The sequence below is a fragment of the Convolutriloba macropyga genome, chromosome 3, assembly GCF_964194025.1.
Source record: "Convolutriloba macropyga chromosome 3, txConMacr16.3, whole genome shotgun sequence".
NCBI classification, from domain to species: Eukaryota; Metazoa; Xenacoelomorpha; order Acoela; family Convolutidae; genus Convolutriloba; species Convolutriloba macropyga.
The window spans coordinates 2,756,132-2,780,668 of record NC_134470.1 but is presented as its reverse complement, the minus strand read 5'-3'; the positions used below and the strand labels follow the sequence as shown (position 1 = coordinate 2,780,668).

The window sequence follows — 24,537 nt, the reverse complement described above, 5'->3', positions numbered from 1 at the left end:
GTATCTCGCCAAAATCATTGAACTGTTTTTAGTTAAGTTAGTTTCAACATGTTAACTTTATCTCTAAAATCTGTCAGTGAGTGAAAACTCACTAATTAAAAAATCTTCCCTGAGCGTAAAGATCCTCCATGCTAATAATCTGACCCTACAGATATTATGCGTTAATTTTGTGAGTGAAGATGTGAACCACAAATTTGTCGCTTCGTATTGAAACAATAACTCAATAAAGTGACTAGAATCCTTCTTCGATGGAACATCAGGGCTTTGCCAATTTTAATTTCAGCCTCAAGGGAAGGAGAAAAAGTAAAAAAAAATTTGTATACAGAGGAAAAAAACAACTTTTAACGTAATTGGCGGCCAATCTGAAATGATTCATATTGCAGACTTGAAAACACTGCTATAATAAAAATCCAGTGAAAAAAGAGGGAAAAGATTGACAGAAAAACGTCCTAAAAAAACACAGGCTCTGGTTCGCATAAAAAACTTGTTTTTCAATACGCCAAAGGTAAAGACTGTCTATTCTATTATTCAGTATGAGCCTAAAAAAGATAAGAAATATCAAACAAAGTAAATCTTCATGTGCAATCTAAAACCCATATGTTTAAAACTTTAGGCCGGAACACTTTTTGGAGGAAACGCACTTCAAAAACTATTTCAAGAAGTCTTCGAGCTTAGCGCCTAATCGATTTGTTTGAACGCCAAAGAACCAAAGAACCAAAAACATCATAGGGCAAAACGGGCATGCAATTCCTCTCTATGATCCCTCAAAATGTCACTCAGACCTTGAATAACTACTCAAATCCGCCACAGAGACAGCAACGATTAAATCTTAGATATCAGAACAAGAAATTTAAATAAGTTTTTATCGTGAACTTTCATTGTATACTTTCTGCATCCTATTTTAACCTTTTAGTTCAGATACAATTAATAAGCATTAAAACACAACTACTGATTAAAATGGAAACACCATATACAGGTCGATGCAGGTGCGCCAGCTTTCGGCGAGCGAATATCTGCTCTTTATTGAAAAATGTCCCAATGGTTAAAACATTATGGAAAACCGGTAAAAGAAACAAAATATGACCTAGAAAGACTTCTAAATTGAATTTTTTTGTTTAAATTTTTATCATGCAAAAAGACCTCACCTTTGTCAATTGTTTCATAGCCAATATTTACATATATTACGCTTATTGGTGTTAATTTTTTTTCTGATTACTATCAGCAACCTGGCACCATTGCCATAAAATTTTTGAGAAAATGTAGCTCGCTAAAATCATTGAACTATTTTTAGTTAAGATAGTTTCAACATGTTAACTTTATCTCTAAAATCTGTCAGTGACTAAAAACTCACTAATTAAAAAATCTTCCCGGAGCGTAAAGATCCTCCATGCTAATAATCCGACCCTCCAGATATTATGCGTTAATTTTGTGAGTGAAGATGTGAACCACATATTTGTCGCCTCGTGGTTGAACAATAACTCAATAAAGTGAGTATAATACTGCTTCGATAGAACGTAAGGGTTTCACGTATTTTAATTTCAGAAGTAAATTTTTTATGTTGGCTTCCGTTTCATACTTTATAGTGTTTGTGGGGTAATGTAACTAATTTCTTATCTCATACTCAACATTTTGACTTCGAATTTAATTTTGGATAATAAAAGTAAATTTGATGTCTCACGAGCACTGCAGTTGGCATAATCCCTACCGTGTATCAAATACAAAAAATGCAGTTTTTCTTGCAGTTAACATTTTTTTTCTCTGCAGATAACTTTATGGAGGCCTGAGTTCCATGTCTCGAGAAGCGATTATCTACAGAGTATCAAACAACTTAGTTATAATTTCAATTACACTCCATTTTATTAAATAGAGTAAACGCTGTTGAAGCAGGAATCGGACTGCGTGTATAGGCAATCTGATCTTGTTTAAAATAATCTCATAATTTTTAAATTTGTCTTACTAAGTAAATAATCTATCCAGCCAGAGTTTTATTGCGTAATTTTCTTAACTTTCTAAGCCTTCCGAAATAAATTGACCAATCAGAACTCAATATATAAAAACGCGACCAAATTATTGTAAACTGCGTGCAAAACGCAAAAAAAACCTTCTAATAATCTAATTTCTTGTGAAACTATTAAACTAAATTGATTAACACTCCTTTTTATATGTTTTTATGTCGTGAAAACGTATTGTTGATCAATCTTAGCCAAAATCGGCTCGAACAATAGACTTGTTTGCCCACTAAAGTCGTTGCTTTAAGTTGCACGTTCTCGGTTCTTTTTTGCGCTGATGTGAGCTTGAATACAATTAGCTTCATTGATGTGTCAAAACGCTGCTTATGCTACTATGCAGAAGTAAACCTATGAACGTCCGTTTTTTGACAATATTGTTGATTCTACCAAAAAAAAATACCGCAGGAAATTTTCATCGTTTAAGTCAACTGAGAATGTTGCATATATGTGATATCGCTACTTTACTGTTAAAACGAAGTAGCCAACTAACGCAAAAACCGATTTGTTGACCAAGTTTGACGTCCTTCGCGGTCTCAGTTACAAATATGCATTATACTAGTTGTGTTGCTCAATTAATTTAATCTAGAACCTAGCAATTTTGTTAATATCTGCGTTGACAGGCGAAAAACGTGAGGATTCAGAAAGAACTCGGAGCAGAGAAAACGAAGAAAAAACTATCTTGCGTTTCAAGATGGCCTGGATACATTATATTTGGACGTGCCGTACACAGCCGTTAGAATTGATTAAGAATATTAGGATATTAAGAATATTAAGAATATTAAGAAAATTAGTCCAAATTTTTAGGAAGGATATTAAAGGATATTAATTTAAGGATATTAAGAATATTAAGAAAATTAGTCCAAATTTTTAGGATATTGATATTAATTTAAGGATATTAAGAATATTAAGAAAATTAGTCCAAATTTTTAGGATATTAAAGGATATTAATTTAAGGATATTAAGAATATTAAGAAAATTAAGAAAATGGTTCCCTAATATTCAAAGTTAAAATTTCAAAAATTTACGCAAAATTAAATTCACACATTGCAATTTTTGGAAAGAAAAAAATAGACCAATGATTCCCTACGCTAGTGCTCTGGATCAGATCGCTGATGCGAGATCTGAGATTTGTCGACGTCTGAGATGTAAAGCATCTATAAATCCCAATGTATCTTTTTGTAAAGATGTCGAATTTTGCCTAACTTTTAGTGACACGAAAATGACAACACCAAAGCAAAGTGTGATCTAATCTGTTATAATATGCTAATAATATGCACCCACTAAGCTGTGGGGGTGGGTGCGCTCAAATGGAAAAGACCCCAAGTTTTATCTCCTTGTCTGATCACTGCAATTCGCTAAAAAACATTTAAAATCAATCACGTGCACATTTTAAAATGCCGAAAGTCTGCAGTGCCAGAAGTTAAAATGCCAGAAGTTGCTACTTAGCCAGAAGTTGACTTCCGTTGACTTTCATCATTTTAAAATGTGCGCGTTTCGTGTTTTAAGCATGGTTACGTGACTCTGTAGAATTCACTTCGAAATTCTGACTTAATATCTTGAACTCCTTCGCGGTTCTCGATAAACGCCAGAAATTCTCAGTGAATTCAAGCAGAGTAACGTAACCATTACAGAACGTGCGCGTCAGGGCGTCAAATTTTCCGACCCACTAAAATGAGGGGTTGGTATGGGCGTTCATTCATTCGAGTTCATAGTATTCGAATGTGCACGAATGAGACTAAAATTGCACGTGTTTAATATGGAACTGAGTTGAGGCCATTCTTTATTTATGGGAGCTTAATTTAACTTGACGGGGTAAGTAATCTCAATTTATACTAAAATCTTGGATCTGTTCTGCCCCCACTCCACCCCCCCCCCCCTCCCCCGGTGCTTTTTTATGCCCCTGAAATACAAATTTTGTGTTACTACTATTTAAAAATACGCCTGGGGTGTTAAAGTTAGGATCTATTCTAATTCAGCCCCCCCCAGTGTTTTTACGCCCCCCAGATACAAATTTTATGTTGTTATATAACAAATTACTATGTAACAAAATAGCACGTGCGCTTGGGGGCGTAAAAAATATTAGCCCGCTAAGCTGGGGGGGGGGGGGGGGGGGCAGAACAGAATAGATCCTAAAGTTATATGCCTACTAGCAGGAGGATAAACAGAATAGGGGTCTTTCCCATTATAGCCCCCCAGCTTAGTGGTGAGACAATCTATAACCCCCTAATCACGGTAATTATACCATAATGGGGGCTATAATTTCATGCGGGGGCTATAATGGGAAAGACCCCAGAATAGATCCGAAATCTTTTTCTATGTAAAACTGCATAAATATTTTGGTTGACTGCAAATTTGAAGCCAACATCTATCTCCTCTCCCTCTTTCAATGGAGCAATATTGGGGTCTTTCCCATTATAGACCTACCCCCATCTTAGGGGTCATATAACCTTAATCCCCCATTTATGGTAATTATACCGTAATGGGCGGCTATAATTTCGTGTGAGGGCTGTAGTGGGTGGGAAAGACCCCAAAATTGCGGCCCAAAAATTATTTCTACGCCCCCATCTGCCCCCCCCCCCCGTGTTTGCCCCCCTTTCACGGAGGGGGGACTTGATAGAGCCCAAAATGTACAACCGATGACAATTTAGACCCACAAGTTACGAAATAGAGATATTTTCCGTTTAAACCCCCAGTACGTTACGCACCATGATACTTTTCCGTTTGTGCGCCCCCCCCCCCCAGCATAGTGGGTACATATTATTGTCAGGTTAGTGGGTAAATATTTTATATGCACCCCCAGACGCACGTCCCATATTTTGACCCCCTCCCCCCAGCTTTGTTGCCATTTAACTTACACGGTCATTTAAACATACAATAGTGGGCGCTATAATGTAATTTCATGGAAAAACATACAATAGTGGGCGCTATAATTTCATGGAAAAACGGGGCTGCGATGTGAAAACCCGAAAAAATATTGTGGGAAAGACTCAAATCCTGTAACCGTCAATCATGATTCCGTTATTTTCCTTTGACTAAATAAGGATCTTTTCCGTTTGCCCCCCCCCCCCCCGAGGGGCAAAAATCTTGGATAAATTTGGAAACTTTTACAAGAGCTCACTGTTGAAATAACATTAAATGTGACCAGATTCCACCAATGTATTTCGCAGTGTATTTTTGAAAGTTTTTTGTACACTTCTTTCCTGTTCAAGGGTTATGACATATTTTCAAATCTTTGGGCTATTGTTGAGTCAATGACGGATAATTTTGTTTAGTTTGTTCTAAATTAGAGAAACTTGGTTGTTTCATATACGTAAATAATTATTTGAAAACAACCTGCTTTCAGGTGGGCTCTTTTTGAACACAAATTTCTGGAAATTAGTGTGTTCCCGTTCGGAAATAATTAGATAATTGAGGGTGGTTTTTGGGTTTTAGTTCTCTTTGCTGGAAGTTCTTTACAAAAATCAACACCCAGTTCTAGTTTCCTACTTTTGATATACTGACTAACTGTCACAAATTCCCTTCTTCTCCGCCGATCATTTGATATTCCAATATTTTGTTTTAAAATAAAATTTGCGTTGAATTCTTCTAAGGACAGCGTTAAAAATAAAACAATATACATTGACCACAGAAAGTGGTGAGAAAATCTTGGATAAAATTGGCAACTTCTACAACAGCTCACTGTTGAAATAACGTTAAATGTTACCAGATTCCATCAATGTGTTTCGCAGTGTGTTCTTGTCAGTTTTTTCGTACGCTTCTTTCCTGTTGATGGGTTAAGACATATTCTGGAAACTTTTGGCTGGTGTTGAGTTAATGACGGATAATTTTGTTTGGTTTGCTCTAAATTAGAGAAACTTGGTTTTTTCATATGCGTAAGCAATTATTTGAAAACCACTTGGTTTCAGGTGGGCTCTTTTTGAATAAAAACCTGTCCTGGAAAAAAGTGTGTTCCCGTTGGAGAATTTTTAGATAATTGAGGGTGGTTTTTGGGTTTTAGTTCTCTTTGCTGGAAGTTCTTTACAAAAATCAACACCTAGTTCTAGTTTCCTACTTTTGATATCTTGACTAACTGTCACAAGTTCCCTTCTTCTCCGCCGGTCATTTGCTATTCTAATATTTTGTTTTAAAATCAGATTTGCGTTGAATTCTTCTTAGGACAGCGGTAAAAAAAACAATACACCTTGACCACAGAATATGGTGAAAAAAACTTGGATAAATTTGGCAACTTCTACAACAGCTTACTGTTGAAATAACGTTAAATGATACCAGATTCCATCAATGTATTTCGCGGTGTGTTTTGTCAGTTTTTTCGTACGTTTCTTTCCTGTTCAAGGGTTATGACATATTTTGGAAACTTTCGGCTAGTGTTGACTTAATGACCAATAATTTTGTTTAGTTTGTTCTAAATTAGAGGAACTTGAGTCTTTCCCATTTTAGCTCCCATGTAATTATAGCCCCCCATTATGGTATATTTACCATGATTTGGGGGGCTATAGGTTATCTGACCACTAAGCTGGGGGGGCTATAATGGGAAAGACCCGAAACTTTGTTGTTTCGTATGCCTAAGCAATTATTTTAAAACCACCTGGATTCAGGTGGGCTCTTTTTCTACACAAACTTCTCCTGGAAAATAGTGTGTTCCCGTTCGGGAACAAGTAGATAATACAGGGTGATTTCTGGGTTTTAGTTCTCTTTGCTGGGGGTTCTTTACAAAAATGAACACCTCGTTCTAGTTTCATACGTTTGATCTCCTGGCTAACTGTCAAAAATTTCTGTTCTTCTCCACCGATCAATTGCTATACTAGTATTTTGCATTTAAATCAGATTTGCGTTGAGTTCTTCTAAGGACAGCGTTAAAATAAAACAATACACATTGACAACAGAAAGTGGTGAAAAAATTTTGGATAAAATTGGCAACTTCTACAACAGCTCACTGTTGAAATAACGTTAAATGTTACCAGATTCCATCAATGTGTTTGGCAGTGTGTTTTTCACAGTTTTTTCGTACGCTTCTGTCCTGTTCAAAGGTTAAGACATCTTTTGGAAACTTTTGGCTGGTGTTGAGTTAATGACGGATAATTTTGTTTAGTTTGTTCTAATTTAGAGGAACTTGGTTTTTTCATATGCGTAAACAATTATTTGAAAACCACCTGTTTTCAAGTGGGCTCTTTTTGAATAAAAACCTGTCCTGGAAAATAGTGTGGTCCCGTTTGGGAATAATTAGATAATTGAGAGTGCTATTTGGGTTTTAGTCCTCTTTGCTGGGGGGTTTGTAATGGCTAAGATTTTCAACTTTTTTCGCGTGAACTAACTTTTGGTAGTAAACAATTATTTGAAAACCACCTGGTTTCAGGTGGGCTCTTTTTGAATAAAAACCTGTCCTGGAAAATAGTGTGGTCCCGTTTGGGAATAATTAGATAATTGAGGGTGCTTTTTGGGTTTTAGTCCTTTTTGCTGGGGGGTTTGTAATGACTAAGATTTTCAACTTTTTTCGCGTGAACTAACTTTTGGCAGTTTGTATGGCCAACACGGGCTTGGCAATTTTGGCAAACTCCGCTCAATGTTCTTACGTAATTTTGCAGTAAAGTACTTGATTTTATAGTCTTACAGCTTAGATCTTACATATTTTCAGCGTTTTCAAGCGTAGATTTTGCATATTTTTTTTTAAATTTTAGCGTTTTCTAAGAGTACATCTTTATAATTTTTGCGTTTCTAATTGTAGATCTTAGATAATTGGGGCGTTTCTAATCTAAAATCTTACAACAGGTTTTCGTTTGCTCTAGCATAGTTTGATCGTTTAGACAGACTTTTTTGTGATATTCGAACCACTGACCTTCCGCATGCTCGTCGCCCTTGTTTCACTGTACCACTTGATCCTAGTTGTCTTCAAAAGTGTATTCGTTATAAATAGGACTCAAACATTCGGGTCTTTCCCATTATAGCGCCCCCATGAAAATATAGCCCCCCATTATGGTATATTTACCATGATTTGGGGGGCTATAGGTTATCTGACCACTAAGCTGGGGGGGGGGGGGGCTATAATGGGAAAGACCCAAACATTCTACGTGGTGATTACCTTGAACCCTTTGGTGTTTCTAACCCCTTCTAAAAATAGATTTACCTAAGTTTAACGTTTCTAATCGCAGATATTATGAATTTAGCAGCTCTACGTGTTGCTGTTGCATAGCTTTAAGACACTTCTCTGTACCGATTAAAATTAACATTTTTTGAAAACTAATCTACGCTTATTAACGAACAAAAAGAGCAGAATAGCTAAAAGCTAAATTTCGTCTAAAAACACTTAGAGACGCCAATTAACAAACGGTGATGTTTTCTTTACAACGCATTTAGCGTATATTTCAAATAAATTCAACAGATTCAACGAGAATCTGACACCTCGGCCCAGGGCAACTTATGGTGCATTCGGTTACTATTAGAATAAATATCTTTGAGGCTTCACAACTGACACCTTGAATTATTAAACTGGTTTCAGCGCATAAATGGGTAGCACTCAATCGGCTCAATTTGACGATGACAACCAGGGTAGAGGGTGTGAGTTGGGTGGTCTGAGGGGAGGGGTGCTTGCGGACTATGAGACCATCTACAACTACTTTGATGAAGATGGGAAGGGAGACGAGGGAGAGATCACACTCCACTTCCATGATCAGTGTTCTGCAGGGATGAATTCAGCACCACAAAACAGCAAACAGGCAAAATCCAGGTATTTTAACTACCTGGCAAAATTTTATAGTCTGTTTCAGTCCTTGCACTTCAGTAATCATATGGCTCTTTATGCACACATAACCAACCAGATGTTATAATCACGCGACTTACGATCAATTACCCGACCTATGATCAGAATATAGTGCAAATTTGCCCTCTGATCAGACCGTAGTGCGACCTTTGTCCAACCATCGTGCGACTCAAGCGTTTCCCAGACCATGTGTCTGGGTCGCACCACGCCACCGGTATGGGACCCAAGTGGTCTGATCAGAGCCGTCTAGTGTCGCGCACCTAAGCCTGGGTATCAGTTTATGATAATGGCCAATATTCTACCGGGCATATAAATTTTCTCTGCGTTTTTCTTCATTTACAATTGTTCCCTTCTCATTCATTGGGCAATTTAAAAATTACGGTTAATTAACAGCAGTCACCAATTTAAAAATGCTCTCGTTAGTTGCGAACTTAACAAAGGTTCATCAAAAAGAAGCAATTTTGACTCTTTTAATTATGGAATCCTATTTAAATTTCGTCAAATTGTACGAGCCCAAAATCATTGAGGCAGGCTCCTTGATTACAGCTGTCGACAATGATTGCGACAATCTGTTGTAGGTTACTGATTGTAGCAACTCCAACATTAAGATTTTACTGCCATTCTCTTGAAAGCTTTTTTCAAGATCAACGACAGACTCCCAAAAACTCTAAAGTGATTTTGGCAAAAAAAATGTCTGGTTAATGGCACTTACAGTTTTGTCTAATTTTTTTTTCGGCTGCATATCTCAAGTCACGGAAAAAATCATAGGCAGCTGGTTTGCAGGCTGTCCATAATAGAATGAAAATGTCAAACGATCTTTTTTGCTTTTAGAATTCAACTGTTTATTCTCTAAAACAAATGAATGATATCTAGACAAGAAAACTGCAAAAAAACGATCTGTTCTCTGATCATGACCTGCAATTTTGTCTCCTTGATAGTGTCAAGTGACTGTATGGCCGCCGAAGAGAACTATGGTTCCCGTTTTTCCTTATATTCGTTTTTGTTCTGTATGATAAACCGGAATGCCTTTACAATATTTGGTACAACTGATTCGGTTGCAAAAGAGGGACTAGTGCTGAGATAGAAGGCGCTGCAACCTATGCTCCTGCTTGAGGAGGTAACACTGACAAAAACGAGCCATTTATTTTTGGCGTGTTTGCCTGACTATCAAATCTCTGATGATATTCACATCGGATCCTTTTGGAAGTTTAATTCGTGTGTAATTGGTGATGGCTAGTTGCAAAATGTTAACACGAGGTGAAACTCTTCCTCTAGCAGTTGGACACCTACAGTTTTAGACACTGAATAGGAAACTGATATACAGCTTTTGTATGAACTCACGTGATCCAAATACTTGCTCTTTCCTAAACAGGACAGACTAAAAGAAGGCTTTTTGAAACCAAATTTGATCTGAAATTTATCTAAGTATACTGTTTTTCAAAAATAAATCTTTGCACATTATCAAAGGATTTGAAGACTTCCAAAAAATTTTCGGAAGGATAATTACACCTCTGGGAATCAAGTATTTTCACATCAAGGAGACATTGACAAGGAATCCGTCAAACACTTTGAGAGTCATTTTGGTAGTCAGATCGTTACAACAGTGCTAATTGTTTCATGAAAACTTTCGGCAAACATGAGACTGTGTGTTCAGGGATCTTGATCTCAGCACCAAGTAATTCGAGTCCCTGCGCTTTGTTTTACTGGATCTTCTTCTAGAAGTTCAGATGGTGACCAATGTTCACATTTGTCCTTTAGTTTAAATATAAGTTTTTCTTTTCTGGCCCCTCCTCGCATAGAATTTGCAACTTCATTTTAACTCAATTTCTTCAGAGCTACAACGCTGTCATCAACAAATACTGTAAAAAAAAACTTGGTGAGAAGTTTGAGCGTTGTTTCTTATTCATTTTGCGCTATACAATAATCCGCGTGAACCAAAGACTTCTTGTGCACCTTACTGGAACGGCCTGGCTTTGTTCGGTGAACCACTTCAAATGATCAGAGTCGGTGTGATCACAAAACTGATGAGATCGGAATAAGTCGGGTATTGCTGTTGTAGATATTTTTCTTTGTTAGGATGAAATTCTCCAACGCTCACTTTGTGGTTTCCGAAACTGAAGTTAAGCCGTCAGACACTATCATCTTGGCCGCTAGGCCAATTTGTACCAGCGAGCAGGGATTTTGTAGCTCTAACGGATAGAAGGTTTCTGATCTCAAGACACATTTAGGCAACGAAAACAGTATTTTCTAGCTATTAAAGTCTGTAGAATCCTTTAAGTAACATTGCAGAGTTTTTGGCCAGCAACTGCGACCGTTTATTGTAAAATTTCCCCAAAACGAAACGTATCGTAGAAAATACTGAAGCGTACATTTCTCAAAGACCAGAAACTTGCTGCTAACTTGCTTTTCGCATGTTTTTAATTTATTCAGTAAGTCCAAACAAAAGTTTGCCTGCGGAATGTGAGTAAAGTAATCAATTTGCTTGTACAGCGCTCTGGGTATCAGTCGCACGTTACAAAATTTTTTACGGAAGGAAAGTTATGCCCGAACTGAGGTAGAATTGATTGAATTGTCATTTAGTGTCTACCACCTGATATGTCGTTTTTGATTGGTTCTCCAATTTATCGACAAAAAATAATTTTGCCTGCAGGAACTTCACAGAAGTCATGTTTTTGATTTTTTTTTGAGTGAACGTTGAATGCAGAGAACCCTAAGTTACGATGTATCGGCTGCATAAGTTTTCCATAACCTGGGTCAGACCTGTAGAGCAAATTCAATTGATTGGCCAGTGCTTGACTTGTTTCACATAGCGTTCTTGTTCATTTCTCAACTTTCAGTTGATGTGATTTGATTCACTAGAATCAATATGATTTTAGGGGCTACTTTACTTGGCATTGAACTCAAATTTGGACAGAGAGCCGAATATTCTGATAGGTGTTTACCACAAATTATAACCTTCTCCCACCCAACACACAAGAAGAAGGTGTACCTTGGATTGATCTCACTGCTTTGCCTGCTGAGAGTCTGTGTCTTGCTAAGAACCCTCTGCGTAGATTTCTGAAAAACATTGTTGACCATTATAGAATTTAATGATAATCTAGACGATGTTAGATGGGCAGTTTTCAAAATTTTTTAAAAAAAGTATATCGGTCTAACAAGATTTGTCATCAAATCAAAATAAACCAATTTGTCTCATAGGACAGCAAAAATACTTCTGATCTAATCTCTTATTAGATTGCCATAACCAGCTCCTCCGCAAAATTGTTTGATTATCTTGCAAAATTATCCATGCAGCCAGGTTGACTTGAAGACTAGCATCTATCACCTGCGAAAGTGGCATCAGTTTGATACCTTCAATTTGTGGCCCTCAGCTTTGTTAGAGCGTGTTTTTTCCAGCCTCTCAGCAGTCGTTCCAAATTTTATCTAATGGCTTTTATGTGATCTCATGTTCTCTTTAATGGGTGTAAACAAATACCAGAGGGGGTTGCTATACCAACCCAGTGTTCTTATACGTTTCCTTCGTGATGTCTCATTAGGTTAAAACAATAATTCTATCATTAATTTTAATACAATCAACCGGAGAAATTTTGTTAACCTTTTTTTGAATCTTTTTTTTCACATAATAAAACGATAGACTCATTCAGTGTATGGGCAGTCTATGTAGATTGAACAATGAACAAGATTTTTGCAAAATTGAGCATGAGCATGATTTCAGAAACAATTTGAATGATGAGAATTATTTAGATCATAATTTTGTACCTTGATCAGACAAAAAAGATGTCAAATCAAAATTTTTAAAAATGTTGAAGATAGGACATGTCGGAATGGCATTAAAACTGTTGTTGCAAGCTGAAAAGACGAAAAGGCACGTTATCACGTCCTGAGTTTCATCTTTTGTTATCATCAGAATTGGTTCATTGCAGTCCGGTAGCAATCTATTTTTTTATGCGGCGCAGTCACAATTCGGCGCACCCTAATTTATCCCGATTTTCTATCATGATCATTGTAAATTTTAACTTGGACATAAAAAATCCAGACTAAAATACAGAATTAAAAATACTATGATTCATTCAGGGATGAAAAAATGCAAATCCAGCCCGGGTATCCGCAGCAAGCGGGATTTTGACAAGTTTACACTGGCGAGACTTCTAAATGTACATACTTTTTACAATAACTTCGATCAGTTTAGCAAAAGAAATGGTCTTCATTTGATTTGCACTTAACTTTAATTTACCTAAAACTTTAGCCTCAAATTGTTTTTACTCTCTGAACTTTTTACCGGACCTTGCCAGAAAAACAATTTAAAAATTTACAATTGAATATTGAAAAATCCGGGATCAACGCAAAAAATTTCAGTCAAAAAGCTAGCGGAAGAATCTGAGTCGAGGTAACGTCTAGCTTGTCACTAAAGTTCAGCTAAAGTCTGTTCATAGTACATTTTGTTCGAGCAATATGTCTCTTCATAAGTCTGCACTTTGACCTGGGATCAGTAGGGTTCACACAACAAGAGTGTATTTTAGACCTCGTTCACACAGTGGAAATCAGAACAAGAAAAGAACAGACAGCAATAACAATATCTATGGCAACATGAGCCAATCAAATTATGCCACGTCATCCAAATACGGGGACAGAAAAGGGACAGCTGCTGGAGGCGCCAACAATCGCAAGTCCCGTAGTCTCTATGAGGAGAGTTTCTGTGGGGGAGGAGCAGAAGAGAGGGCGCAGGGAGCAATGTGCGAGCCGATTTACAATAAGGGCAAACGGGGACAATCAGGGGAGAAAATTTATCACAACACAGGTTGGAACACAAACTTGCTCGGGTTGACAATTGGAAGAAATCATGTAAGAAATTTAATAAATATAGCGAAAAAATTTTGAAACCCGGGTCCAGGTGTCAACGTCAAAAATCGCTCAAAATGTAAGATTGTGGTTTTCAGCGCTGTATGCGGTGAATACGATTAAAATAAAACTTTTACCGTTAGAAATTGCGCTTCGTCAATTCACCGGAAAGAAATCGCAATTTTTAGCAGTAAAATCTTAAATTTACCACTTCCTGTCGGTGGTCGAAAAAGATTTTTCTTCTCGTTAATCGGTGAAAATTAAATTTCCACTGCTAAAAATTGCTAATCTTACAGCAATTCACCGCTAAAAAAAACGCACATATTACGTCAATTAACCCGTAAAAAAACACTGCAATAAGTTTGGCTGTAAATTTTTATAAGACTTCCGGTTCTTAGCGTTGAAATATGTTCATCGCTTCCTATTGATAGCAGTGAAAAAATGTTTTTTATCACTTGAACTGTGGAAATAAAACTTTTGTAACTCAATAGCTAATCATACAAAAATTCATTCCTAAGAACCGCAAATCTTACAAACATTCAACGCATATACTATACACTATAGTACCAAAAAGCTACGAACAGCATGATTCATGCTTCATAAAGATGATTGGCGCAATAAAGATGATTGAAATTTAGAAGTTTAAGAGAAATTTCATTCTCACTTTCTCCGTTTAAACAGAAAAGGTGGTTAAACCACTCTGGTCTTTCAGCGTTTGCTACGAGATGTCAGGCTACTAAGATGTTTTTCATGGACGAAAACATAAGGGCAACTCAAGTTGAAATCAACAACCAGTGCACAGTATGCATACAAACGTTAGTTGAAAAAAAAAACAGTTTCGACGTCCAAAAATCGAGCGGAAGTCCCCCAAAATTGTAAAAAAAATCAGAAAAAAGTTAGTTACCGACGTTTTGAAAGATCCCAAAACCTCACTGGAGCGCATTAGAGTGACTTTTAACGGTTCCTCTTGCTACGACATAATTTTCAAAGTAAGTTAGACAAATTCTCAAAAATTTGTTTTTGTTCAGGAAATGCTGCAATAAACGTCAGTTTAAAGAAAGAAAGCAAGTGTTTTCGGTCAAAATGGTTTGTCAATTTGCTCGAGAAGCCCTTTTCTTTCTGGCAGATTGTTTTTTAACTCATGAAACAAAGGTGCGCATCTCCAGTGAGGAAATTGTTAGAGTTTTTTGAAATCGAACGAGATTTCACACAAAAAAATTGAGTCCGGACAAACGATCACTCATGTTTTAGGGTGCAATACGATCAGGGGAAGGAAAATTCTTGCTAATTGTCCGAACACGCTAAACGCTAAGAAGAAAAATTGCGAAGAAAAATGCATCCAGGACATAATTGCCAAGTTGTTACGCTAAGAGATGTAGGATTTTCATGGTCTAAAATACAAACGCAACTCAAATTAAAATCAAGATCCAGTGCACATATGGCGTTTTTTCAAGAAATGCTGCAAAAAAAAGTCAGTTTGAAGAAGAAAAGCAAGTGTTTTCGTTCAAAATGGTGTATCAATATGCTCAAGAAGCCGTTCTTTTTCGGCAGAATGTGGTTTTTACTGATGAAACAAGGGTGCGCATCTCCAGCGACGGAATCGTTAGAGTTTTTCGAAGAAATGGTACAAGATTTCTTGAAAAAAGCACAAAAAATTTGAGTTCGGACAAACGATCACTTATGTTTTGGGGTGCAATACGATCAGATGGACTGAAATTGCTTGTTAAGTGTCCAAACAAGCTAAACGCTGTCGGTTATATGGAAATTTTGAAAATTTACGAAGAAAAAATGCATTTCCTGGACCTTATTTTTTAGCAAGATAATGCTCCTATGCATAAATCAAAAATTATTGGCAATTTTTCCAAGAAAATGAGTGGAAGGTACTGGAATGGCCCGTATACAGTCCAGATCCGAATCCTATTGAAAATTTAATGGTGTTTTTGAAGCAACAATTGTGAAAACACACTTTTTTGTGAACATTTACAAGTGTGAAATTTGGAAAGAAATTGAAATTGAAGCAGACGTCGTGATAAACCTGTATGAAAACAATACTAATTGTCTGCAAGATCTTTAACAGGCTAAACGTGTAATGATGCGTTATTAGAGAACAAAATTAAACTCAAAATGTTATATTATTTGATGTTTATAATGCTTGTTAGAAAATCATCTGGTGTACGTAGCTTTTTGGTACCATAGTGTATTTTCCATAAACCTACAAGCGACCTGATTTAAATTCAAAAAATATCTCAAGAGAAAGTGAAGGATGACGCAGTGAAAATAAAAGTGGATGGCATGGAGGAGGTGAAAAGTTCGAAACAATAGTGCGGAATTTTTTTTTGAGAGAATTGCGTTGAATGCAGTAATAATAAAAATTTCACCCCTTCAAAATATCCAAATCATACAAAAATTCACCTCATTCATTGTATGCACCGCCAAAAGATGCAAGCGCTTTTCGGTAAAACGTTTTTCACAGCTAATCATCGCATTTCCCACGTTTTGTGTAGCAGTGAATACTGGTGACACTTCGACCTGGTTGAGAGACACTTAACTGACATCTGACCGGATCGACCTCCAAGTCCAAATTAGTACTGGGCAAGTAAAAACCTGAATGTTTATAGAATTATCAATACGTTCACAACACTGATGAGTCTGAAAACTGACATGAGCACAGTTCTGAATCAGCACTCATTTAAGGCTTGCAATTAGACGAGCCCAGTATTGAAGGTGAATTGATGTTAGGTACTGTCGATTAAACGAATACAATCCAACCATAGTCCGGAAGATACCAATAAAATCTGATCGCAATAAAATTGTATCTTCCGGACTATGATGATAGGATTGTATTTAATGACGTCAGTCAAACAAGCTGATAGACAAGCAAGCAGAATTCTAGTCGGGTTTCGAGATTACATCTCGTAGTGGATGAGAGACATGGCAATGAGCAGCAGTCTCCCAGGGCTCGCAATCGCTAATGAACTAAAAGTTACCTGTTTTTGTTTCTCTGGTGCCTTGAAATGCATTTCAAAGTAGAACTACTATGCGTTGTCTTGTTTGTAATGGTTAACAATGTTTTTTTTTGAAAATTTGCATAACTATTACATAGCATTCGGCTTTTCTCATGTCGGCTTACTTTTACTTTCGCTCACTCCCGTTCATTGTTTTTAGTTATCTTGATTATCTGGAACTGTACGCAAATTTGGTCATCAAATTTTCTTAAAGGTTTATGCACATGCTCAGTTGGTTATAAATAACAAAGAGCACAATAACAAAACACTATAACGTGCAAAATCAAATTAAAATCTGGTCCCAAAACAAATAGAAAAAGTAAGGCCCAAGGATGAGGGTGGGAACAAAGCCAGTTTCGATCAGAATGACTGACGTCGGGCAAAGGGATACCAGGCCATCTAGACAATCAACGCCGATCAAACCAACTTGAGTCGCGCACAAGGAGTAAGACCCGCTTGGGTCGTGCACAGGGTACTCGGACATTATTGGGTCGCACACTGGAGGCTCCAGACTAACTTGAACTTGTAATGCAAAGACGTTGCCAGATCCTCTTGGGTCGCTTACAGGGACTGACAAGTTTAGCCGTTGAAGTAGCAGCAGTCATTGATATAGTGTTTTGTTTTCAGGAAAATAAATGTCATTTTATGCAAATGAATTTTGAGATCTTTAGTAAAAAAACATATATTCCAAACACTGAAACAATTTCAGCTCAACAGCAATTTCCCAAATTTAGTCTTAGGTGTGTTCTATGTTCTTCATCAAGTAAAACTGGGAATTACTTTTCAAAAAGCAGTTCACTCGGGGGTTACCCAGGTCTAGGTACAGAATTATGAAAAGACAATGCTCGACCCAAATGTACCATGAAAAGACCATACTCGACTCATTTGAGCTATGAAAAGATTTTAGCTGGACTTTAAGACATTCTGGACTTTAGTTCGACTCAGATTTTAGCTGGACCCAAATTTTTACAAAAGACTTTAGATCGACCCAATACTTGGTCGAACCACTAATCCCTCAAAAAACTTCACGATTTTTTTAAAAATAAGACAGTTCATAATTTTGGAGGGGAAAACAAACTGAATAACGCCGAAATTCTGTCATGGCTAATGAGACTAGGACCAATACACTTAAGCTAGCTGGTTTCATTGAATCAAGTAATGTGGTAATATACTCAAGCTTCGATAACTTAAGATTGATTATCCTAAGATTGGTCGAAGATCTTGGGCTTTTGGCAGTTTTCCAACTGTTTCTTAAGTTGAACTGCTCTGGTGCAAAGCTCCAGTTCTGCTCCTGTTCTGCTTCTGTATGTACAGAAGCAGAAAAAAAATGAAAAATTTTGGATTTTGAAAAAAATAGACTTATGAAAAGACTAATGGTGGACCCATGAAAAGACCTTTACTCGACTTTGTTGGTTATGAAGTGAATAATGGTGGACCCATGAAAAGATCTTAGCTGGACTTTCTCGTTTTGAAAAGACTTAAGCTCGACCCATGAAAAGATATTAGTTCGACTTTAACTAGGAAGCTCGACCGTGTAATTATAGTCAATGTTGCCCCCCCCCTACTAGACTTTTATAGTCTTTTCATAAGTCCAGGCCTAGGCCTGGGTAATCTTTTTTCGAGTGACTGGCCGGTTTCTTGGTTGGAGCTCATGTTTCTGAGCAGACTTTCCATAATCTGGAACGATTTCTGATTAGGCCGTACAGACTCTGGAAAGGGCTCTCTTCCAACTATTTAGATCCTACTACAACGTTATCCAGACTGTAGACCACGCACCGCCCAGACAATTCAGACTCTGGGCGGCGTTCTGATCTGATTTTCCAGACCGTACGTAATGCGCTGATCAGACCTAGCAGTTTTATGGGTGGTGCCCTGATCAGAATTTCCTAGTCCTGCCAGACTCTGTGAAGGGATCGCAGTTTACCCCCGTATTGGATAAAATCAAATAATAAAAAATTAACCAGTAATAGTTCAGCAAATTAAGCATTGTGTTAATATTAGGCAACGACGCTGCCGGAAGCAAACCGCGAAAGCAGAACAAACTCAAAACTGAGAAACAGATCAACGCCGAGTTAATGGCCAGAAATGCTGAAAACCAATTGAGGGCGATGGAAAAGAAAACAAAACTGACAGAAAGGGCTGCTAAGAACAGACGGAGTAAGAGTGAGGCGAAACAACCCATACAAGTTGACACGCAGAGTGCCGAGTATTGGCAAAAACGACGGCAGGAAAAGATTTTTTCCTTTTCCTATGCAAAATTTTTAGTCAATTTTCAGAAAAAAAATTGTGCTCAAAAATTTTCACTCTAAAAATTTCTCGTGAGAGAATACATAAAGATGGAGTGTTTGCACGCAAATTTTTGTTTTTTTGGGGGGGATGACACAGGAGAAAATTGCAGAATACATAATTTTTCATATGAATTTCTCGGGTAGGGCATCGCCATTGGTCGTGTGATTTACATGAAACTTCATAAGATTTCCAATTTAAAATCAGTTTCTTTGCGCATGGAGATTTGTACTTTTTCACATTCATACAATTGTGTGCACCAACTAACGAGTGCTTTGCTCCCGCGACCAATTCTATGGACTAATTTTAGTTGAGCCTCGCCCTTAATATTTACTTTACTAACCTGTAAAAAGTAAAAAAAAATAGGTGGTCAAAATTTTGCATGGGTTGAGAAAAGATTTCCAAATTTTCTTCTAGGACAGTTAGTTTCGTTGATTTTTCCTTGATAATCCAGTACTGAGTCCCATTATTTTTTGAAAGAACGCAAACGTTCTATGTCCTCCATGAGAGCTTAAGATAAAAAGCTTCTGAATTTGTGGGCAATAAGCTTAGGAGGACGCCGGTAGAGCCAAACGGGAGCGGAGCAGAACGCCAAAAAATGAGATTTAAAGCCGAAAATTTCCCCCGCTTTGATTGCTTGATCTTCAAATCATGACTTTAGAGGCGATTTTCACTAACGAAAAAATACAAAATAGCGTAACGAAGGACTATCCGTGATCGCAACCTCTCCCGTCAGGGGGGGGGGGGGGGTTGCGGCCACAGAGATTGAGTGGAGCACAACCCGATCACACACCATGGATAATATAGCGACAAATAATAATTCACCATTTCTTACGTTTGTTGTACTTCAATTTAATCCAATCAGATTATTTGGCCAATCAAATTTGAGCATTCGGCTCTGATTCTCATTTATTCCATGTGGCCCTGCACATGTTCGGCTCTAATTCCAATCTTCATGCTATTATTTTTGCTCCTTTAGCGAGGGAATATAAATTAAAAAAGAGGAAAACTAGGTGCAACATTATAAAACCCTCCGCGTAGCAAATAAAGAAATGCGAATCACCACATGCAGCAGCCATGGAAAGTGCCATCAACTAAATTCTCAATAGCGTCACAAAAAAGGGGCCAACAGAGAAAGCTGTTTTACATGTCCTTAAAATCTGCAAATTATTGCAAATTTATAACAGTGCTTCTATTACGGTTGGTAGTAAAACAATTGTCTCAAAAAGTAAATACCTTTAGTATATGTTATTCAAGACCCCTACATGAACTATCACAGGCCTTGAGTAGGCGTTCTAAAGCACAATAAAAAATTAGTGGGGTTGGTGAACGCGATTTCGATGGTTGTTTAGATTCTCTGTGTAAAAGAGAATTTTTCTCATCTGATTTTCATTGAGCTCTCCAACGGCAACACTCATCTTTTCAGAGTGCTTAGAAAACATTTGAATTTGTGATAGAGGAAAAAAGACAGCCTGCAGAATTCCCCCTTCAAAAGTAATGATGGAAGAAATAAGTAAAGCATGAAAAATCTATTCAATTTTAAATCATAGAGTCAAAATTCTTGATCAATTTTTATTGAGAAAAGTCGGTACTCTCAACGTCTATCATTTGCTATAATGTGATCTTCGGTTTTTATATGTTTAAGTGTCATGAAAACGGGATGTAAACAAATCGAGTAAAGCTCAGTGCAGCACGTGAAAAAAGGTACTTAGGTCAATCTGCTAGACTAAGAAGCAAAAGAAAAAAAAAGAAAAACAGTTTCTTGTTCATTTATCTTTCTAAAGAGCGAGAATAGTAGATGTGCCAAACTTTTTGCTAAGCAAGCAAAAGGCTTTTTAACGGGCAGAATTTTTGAAGAGTTTTCTTGTTTTAGCTTTTGAATTTTTTGGTCAAAATTTATTTAAAAGTACATGTTCAGAAGCATTTTTAACAAATGCGGGATTTTCTGGTGGAACTTAAATATTTTAAGATTATTCCTTGATTAATATTGGTTTTGATTTTATGGGAAAAAATTGGACTCAGTTTATTTTTGGTCAATTTTTATCTGGTTCTCCAAGTTTTCTTTTTATGTTTTTAATTCTGCTTTTCGTAATCTTTTTTCAACTGCTGTTGTCACTGTTGCATTTGATAAATTTGTTTCAAATCAGATTTTTCTTTCTTGCGTTTTAAATGTTGTTTTGTGTTTATCTGGCAGGTATTGGTATGAGTCACTGATCGATCAGAATGTCAAAAGAGGATTTCCAAGAACAAGTGTTGGGAAATGGCATTCCATAGTGAAAGATGTTTTAATTCTTTATTTTTATATTTTTTCTTTTTCGCTTTTCTCGGTTTTCATTACACACACACACACGCACACACACACACACACACACACACACACACACACGCACACGCACACGAACACGCACACGCACACGCACGCACACGCACACACACGCACACACGCACGCACACGCACACACGCACACACCCACACACGCACGCACGCACGCACACACACACACACCCACACACGCACGCACACACACACACACACACACACACACACACACACACGCACGCACGCACGCACGCACACACGCACGCACACACGCACACACCCACACACCCACACACACACACACACACACACACACACACACACACACACACACACACGCACACACACACACACACACACACACATACACACACACACACACACACACACACACACACACACACACACACACAGACACACACACACACACACACACACACACACACCACACACACACACACACACACACAGACCGTTTTTCTTAGTTTTTTTTTTAAGTTTGAGGTTATTTATTGACTGAAAGCTAACGATATAGTAAAATATTTTGCGATAGTTGCTTTGGCGTCGCACCGTGTCAAATTTTATCAGAGTTTAACAATTTTTAACAACCTTGCTTTTCCGCATGTTTTTTTCCTCTACTAATGTTTCAAAATGATTGGAATAATTAAGTAGAATGCTTGTTTCAGCCAGTGCGTAGTTGGCTCTGGCCTTAGTGAATATCGGCCTCGAGACGTTACAGAGTTTTCCGGATACGGCTTTTGTTTTCCTCGTTTTTTTTTACTAAATGTGAATTTGTTAAGAGAAAGCAGATAAATAAGCATGCATTCATTTCGATGTTAACACGTTTTAAACTAGAATTTAGATGAACATTTCACATTCAAGAATGGTCAAGATGAATTTTGAGAGGTGACTTCTGAGAAAGGATTCACATAAAAATCAAGATTGTGTAACAAAAGGCACCACAATTATAGCACCTACAACAAAGCAAATATTCGATGCTAACTTTGCAAAATCTACCAATGAAACAAAATTAGGTTTTGTACGTTGGAAAAGGAACAATCCAACCTTTACAGCTAGAACGAGTTCTGAAATCCGACGAAATGAACGCACCCACCGAGAAGAAAAAGAACAAAACAAGTCGAAAGAAAGAGTTAACTGTAGCGGACGAGCAAGCTTCAAAACCAGCCGCGAAGCGAGAACGTGCAACCAATAATAACGAGGGTCCGAAAACCCTTCGTAAAAAGGAACGAACCCGTCCGAATAACGAGGACGAACAGCCGAATGCGGCAATCAAACGCGAGGGTCGAGCGGCAAATCGAAATGCTGACGTCAGCAAAGAGAAGCCAAAAAGTCGTTCTCGATCAGTTCGTTCGGAGAAAATTGAAAAAGTCGAGAAAGATGTGGTGCCTGCGAATACGAAGACGGAGGCAGAGCTGCTTGAGGAACTTCGACAAGATGATGACAAACCGATGCGACCTCAAGATATCAGACGGGGGGAGCTGGTGTCACAACATGTCCCCCATTATGCTTTGCCCACCAAAAAGCTGGAACTGAGGCAACTGTTTCTTCGCACGCTTTTAGCGAAATTATTAGCATTGCATGAATAGGCGTGTTCCCTAACAAATAGAACCGACTTTTATTCGAGGTTTTGCAAACATGCAGCTTTTGAACGCATTTTACTTTTCCATAAGACATCAGATGGTCGGCTAATAAAATGTACTCGAAATTTTTTGAGCTCGATTATCAAAAATGCTTTAAACACAAATATGGGGGAAATTATAACTGTTTTTGGACCCCCAGCTTTGTTAGTGCAAATTATTTGCACTCCACCCGACGCACGTGCCATATTTTTACATTATGAGCATATTGTACTGGGGGCACTAACGGAAAAGATCTGTTTTTTTTGTTTGTCAATTAAACGGATGTTTACAAGAAAACATTCCTTGCATAAAATTTTCCAAAAGTCAAATAGGAAAAAATTTGCGTTGTTCTATTGCCTCCCGTCTGGCGATTGACAGTCAGTTTGAACTAAAAGACCCAAAGCCTGCAAAACAGACTACACCATTTTTAAAAACTCAAACATTTTAAATTGAATTTTAAAAAAAATTGTATTCAGAGCATGAATTAAAAGAAACAGTTTTTGATGCCTCTAGAACTGACGGACGTCTGAGCAAGCTGTACGTTCCTAAGAAGCCTCAATTCAGCTCATCCGAATGGCCAGATGACCTTGACAGGAGTTACTGCAAGATGGTAGTTGACACTTTCAAGGACATGTACCAGGAGCAAATCAGTGACCCTAACTGGGTATACAACCAGAGAAAGAGTTACCTCAACTTCCTCAACACTGCCGAATGGCAAGAGATGGATCTCAAACTGGCAAAGATGAGTTTCCAACAGTTGCTTCAAGAGGAACCGCTGCAAAAGATACCTACCTTTTAAGGAACCAACTTAAACAACTTATACACTGTTTTCAATATGCTATTAGCAATTAATTCTCAGAACAAATGTTTTATGTTTAATAGCCGCCCTCATCTTCTCAGCCGGCTATTATAGCGATCCTATTTTTTAATAGCCGCCCTCATCTTCTCAGCCGGCTATTATAGCGCTCGTATTTTTTTTTACAATTCAAAGAATTATTACAATTCAAAGAATGTGAATTGTATTGGGGCGCTGTCTTTTTTTTTAAGATCTGTTCACACATTTTCATGATTTTTGAAGTCAAATTGCAGTAGTGATTTTGGTCACGCCGAAACAGGAAACGGAGCGAAAAAGCGAGTGGTTTTGCGGCGTGAAATTTTTTCGCTCTAAATTTAAAGTAGAGTGAGAAAACGGTGTTTGAACAAAAATTCGGTTTCTCGGTAGTGGTTTTTTGTTCACATGCGGCAATTTCACTCTGATTTTTACTGTTTTTTCGATTTTTTGGATCGGATGTTTTTCTAAATGGTTTTCCCAATCCATTCACAGCTCATTTTAGGCCTAGTTTTTTGTTTGAATTAAATTTTCATTTCTCGCTAGTGGTTTTTTTTGTTCACATGCGGCATTTTGACATTGATTTTCTGGTTTTTTTTTCCTATTTTTTTATCTGATTTTTTTAAAAATGGTTTTCTCAATTCACTCATAGTCCATTCTAGTTCTAGTTTTTGTGTTTAATCAATGAAAATTCTTTGAATTGTACTCAGGACTTGTCCTGCTATGTTTTTTTTAAGATCTGTTCACACATTTTCACGATTTTTGAAGTCAAATTGGAGTAGTGATTTTGGTCACGCCGAAACAGTAAGTGGAGCGAAAAAGCGAGTGGTTTTGCGGCGTGAAATTTTTTCGCTC

General features: G+C 37.5%; 1 protein-coding gene across 1 annotated transcript; it reads left to right on the top strand.

Annotated features, from left to right (window-relative positions):
- The first annotated feature begins 3,731 nt into the window (after window positions 1-3,731).
- On the top strand, window positions 3,732-23,718 carry LOC142336783 (uncharacterized). Its single transcript, XM_075385701.1, has 6 exons — window positions 3,732-3,821; window positions 8,503-8,730; window positions 13,284-13,561; window positions 18,609-18,835; window positions 22,287-22,768; window positions 23,367-23,718. The coding sequence occupies exons 2-6, from the start codon at window positions 8,510-8,512 to the stop codon at window positions 23,650-23,652; spliced, it is 1,494 nt and encodes a 497-aa protein (XP_075241816.1). The 5' UTR covers window positions 3,732-3,821; window positions 8,503-8,509; the 3' UTR covers window positions 23,653-23,718.
- The last annotated feature ends 819 nt before the right edge of the window (window positions 23,719-24,537 follow it).

Excerpts from the sequence above, each read along its gene's own strand:
- LOC142336783 (XM_075385701.1), top strand. The coding sequence starts at position 8,510 with ATGGGTAGCACTCAATCGGCTCAATTTGACGATGACAACCAGGGTAGA. Across the intron at positions 8,731-13,283 it reads AGCAAACAGGCAAAATCCAG|ACCTCGTTCACACAGTGGAA; the intron begins GTATTTTAACTA and ends AGTGTATTTTAG. Across the intron at positions 13,562-18,608 it reads GAAAATTTATCACAACACAG|GCAACGACGCTGCCGGAAGC; the intron begins GTTGGAACACAA and ends TGTTAATATTAG.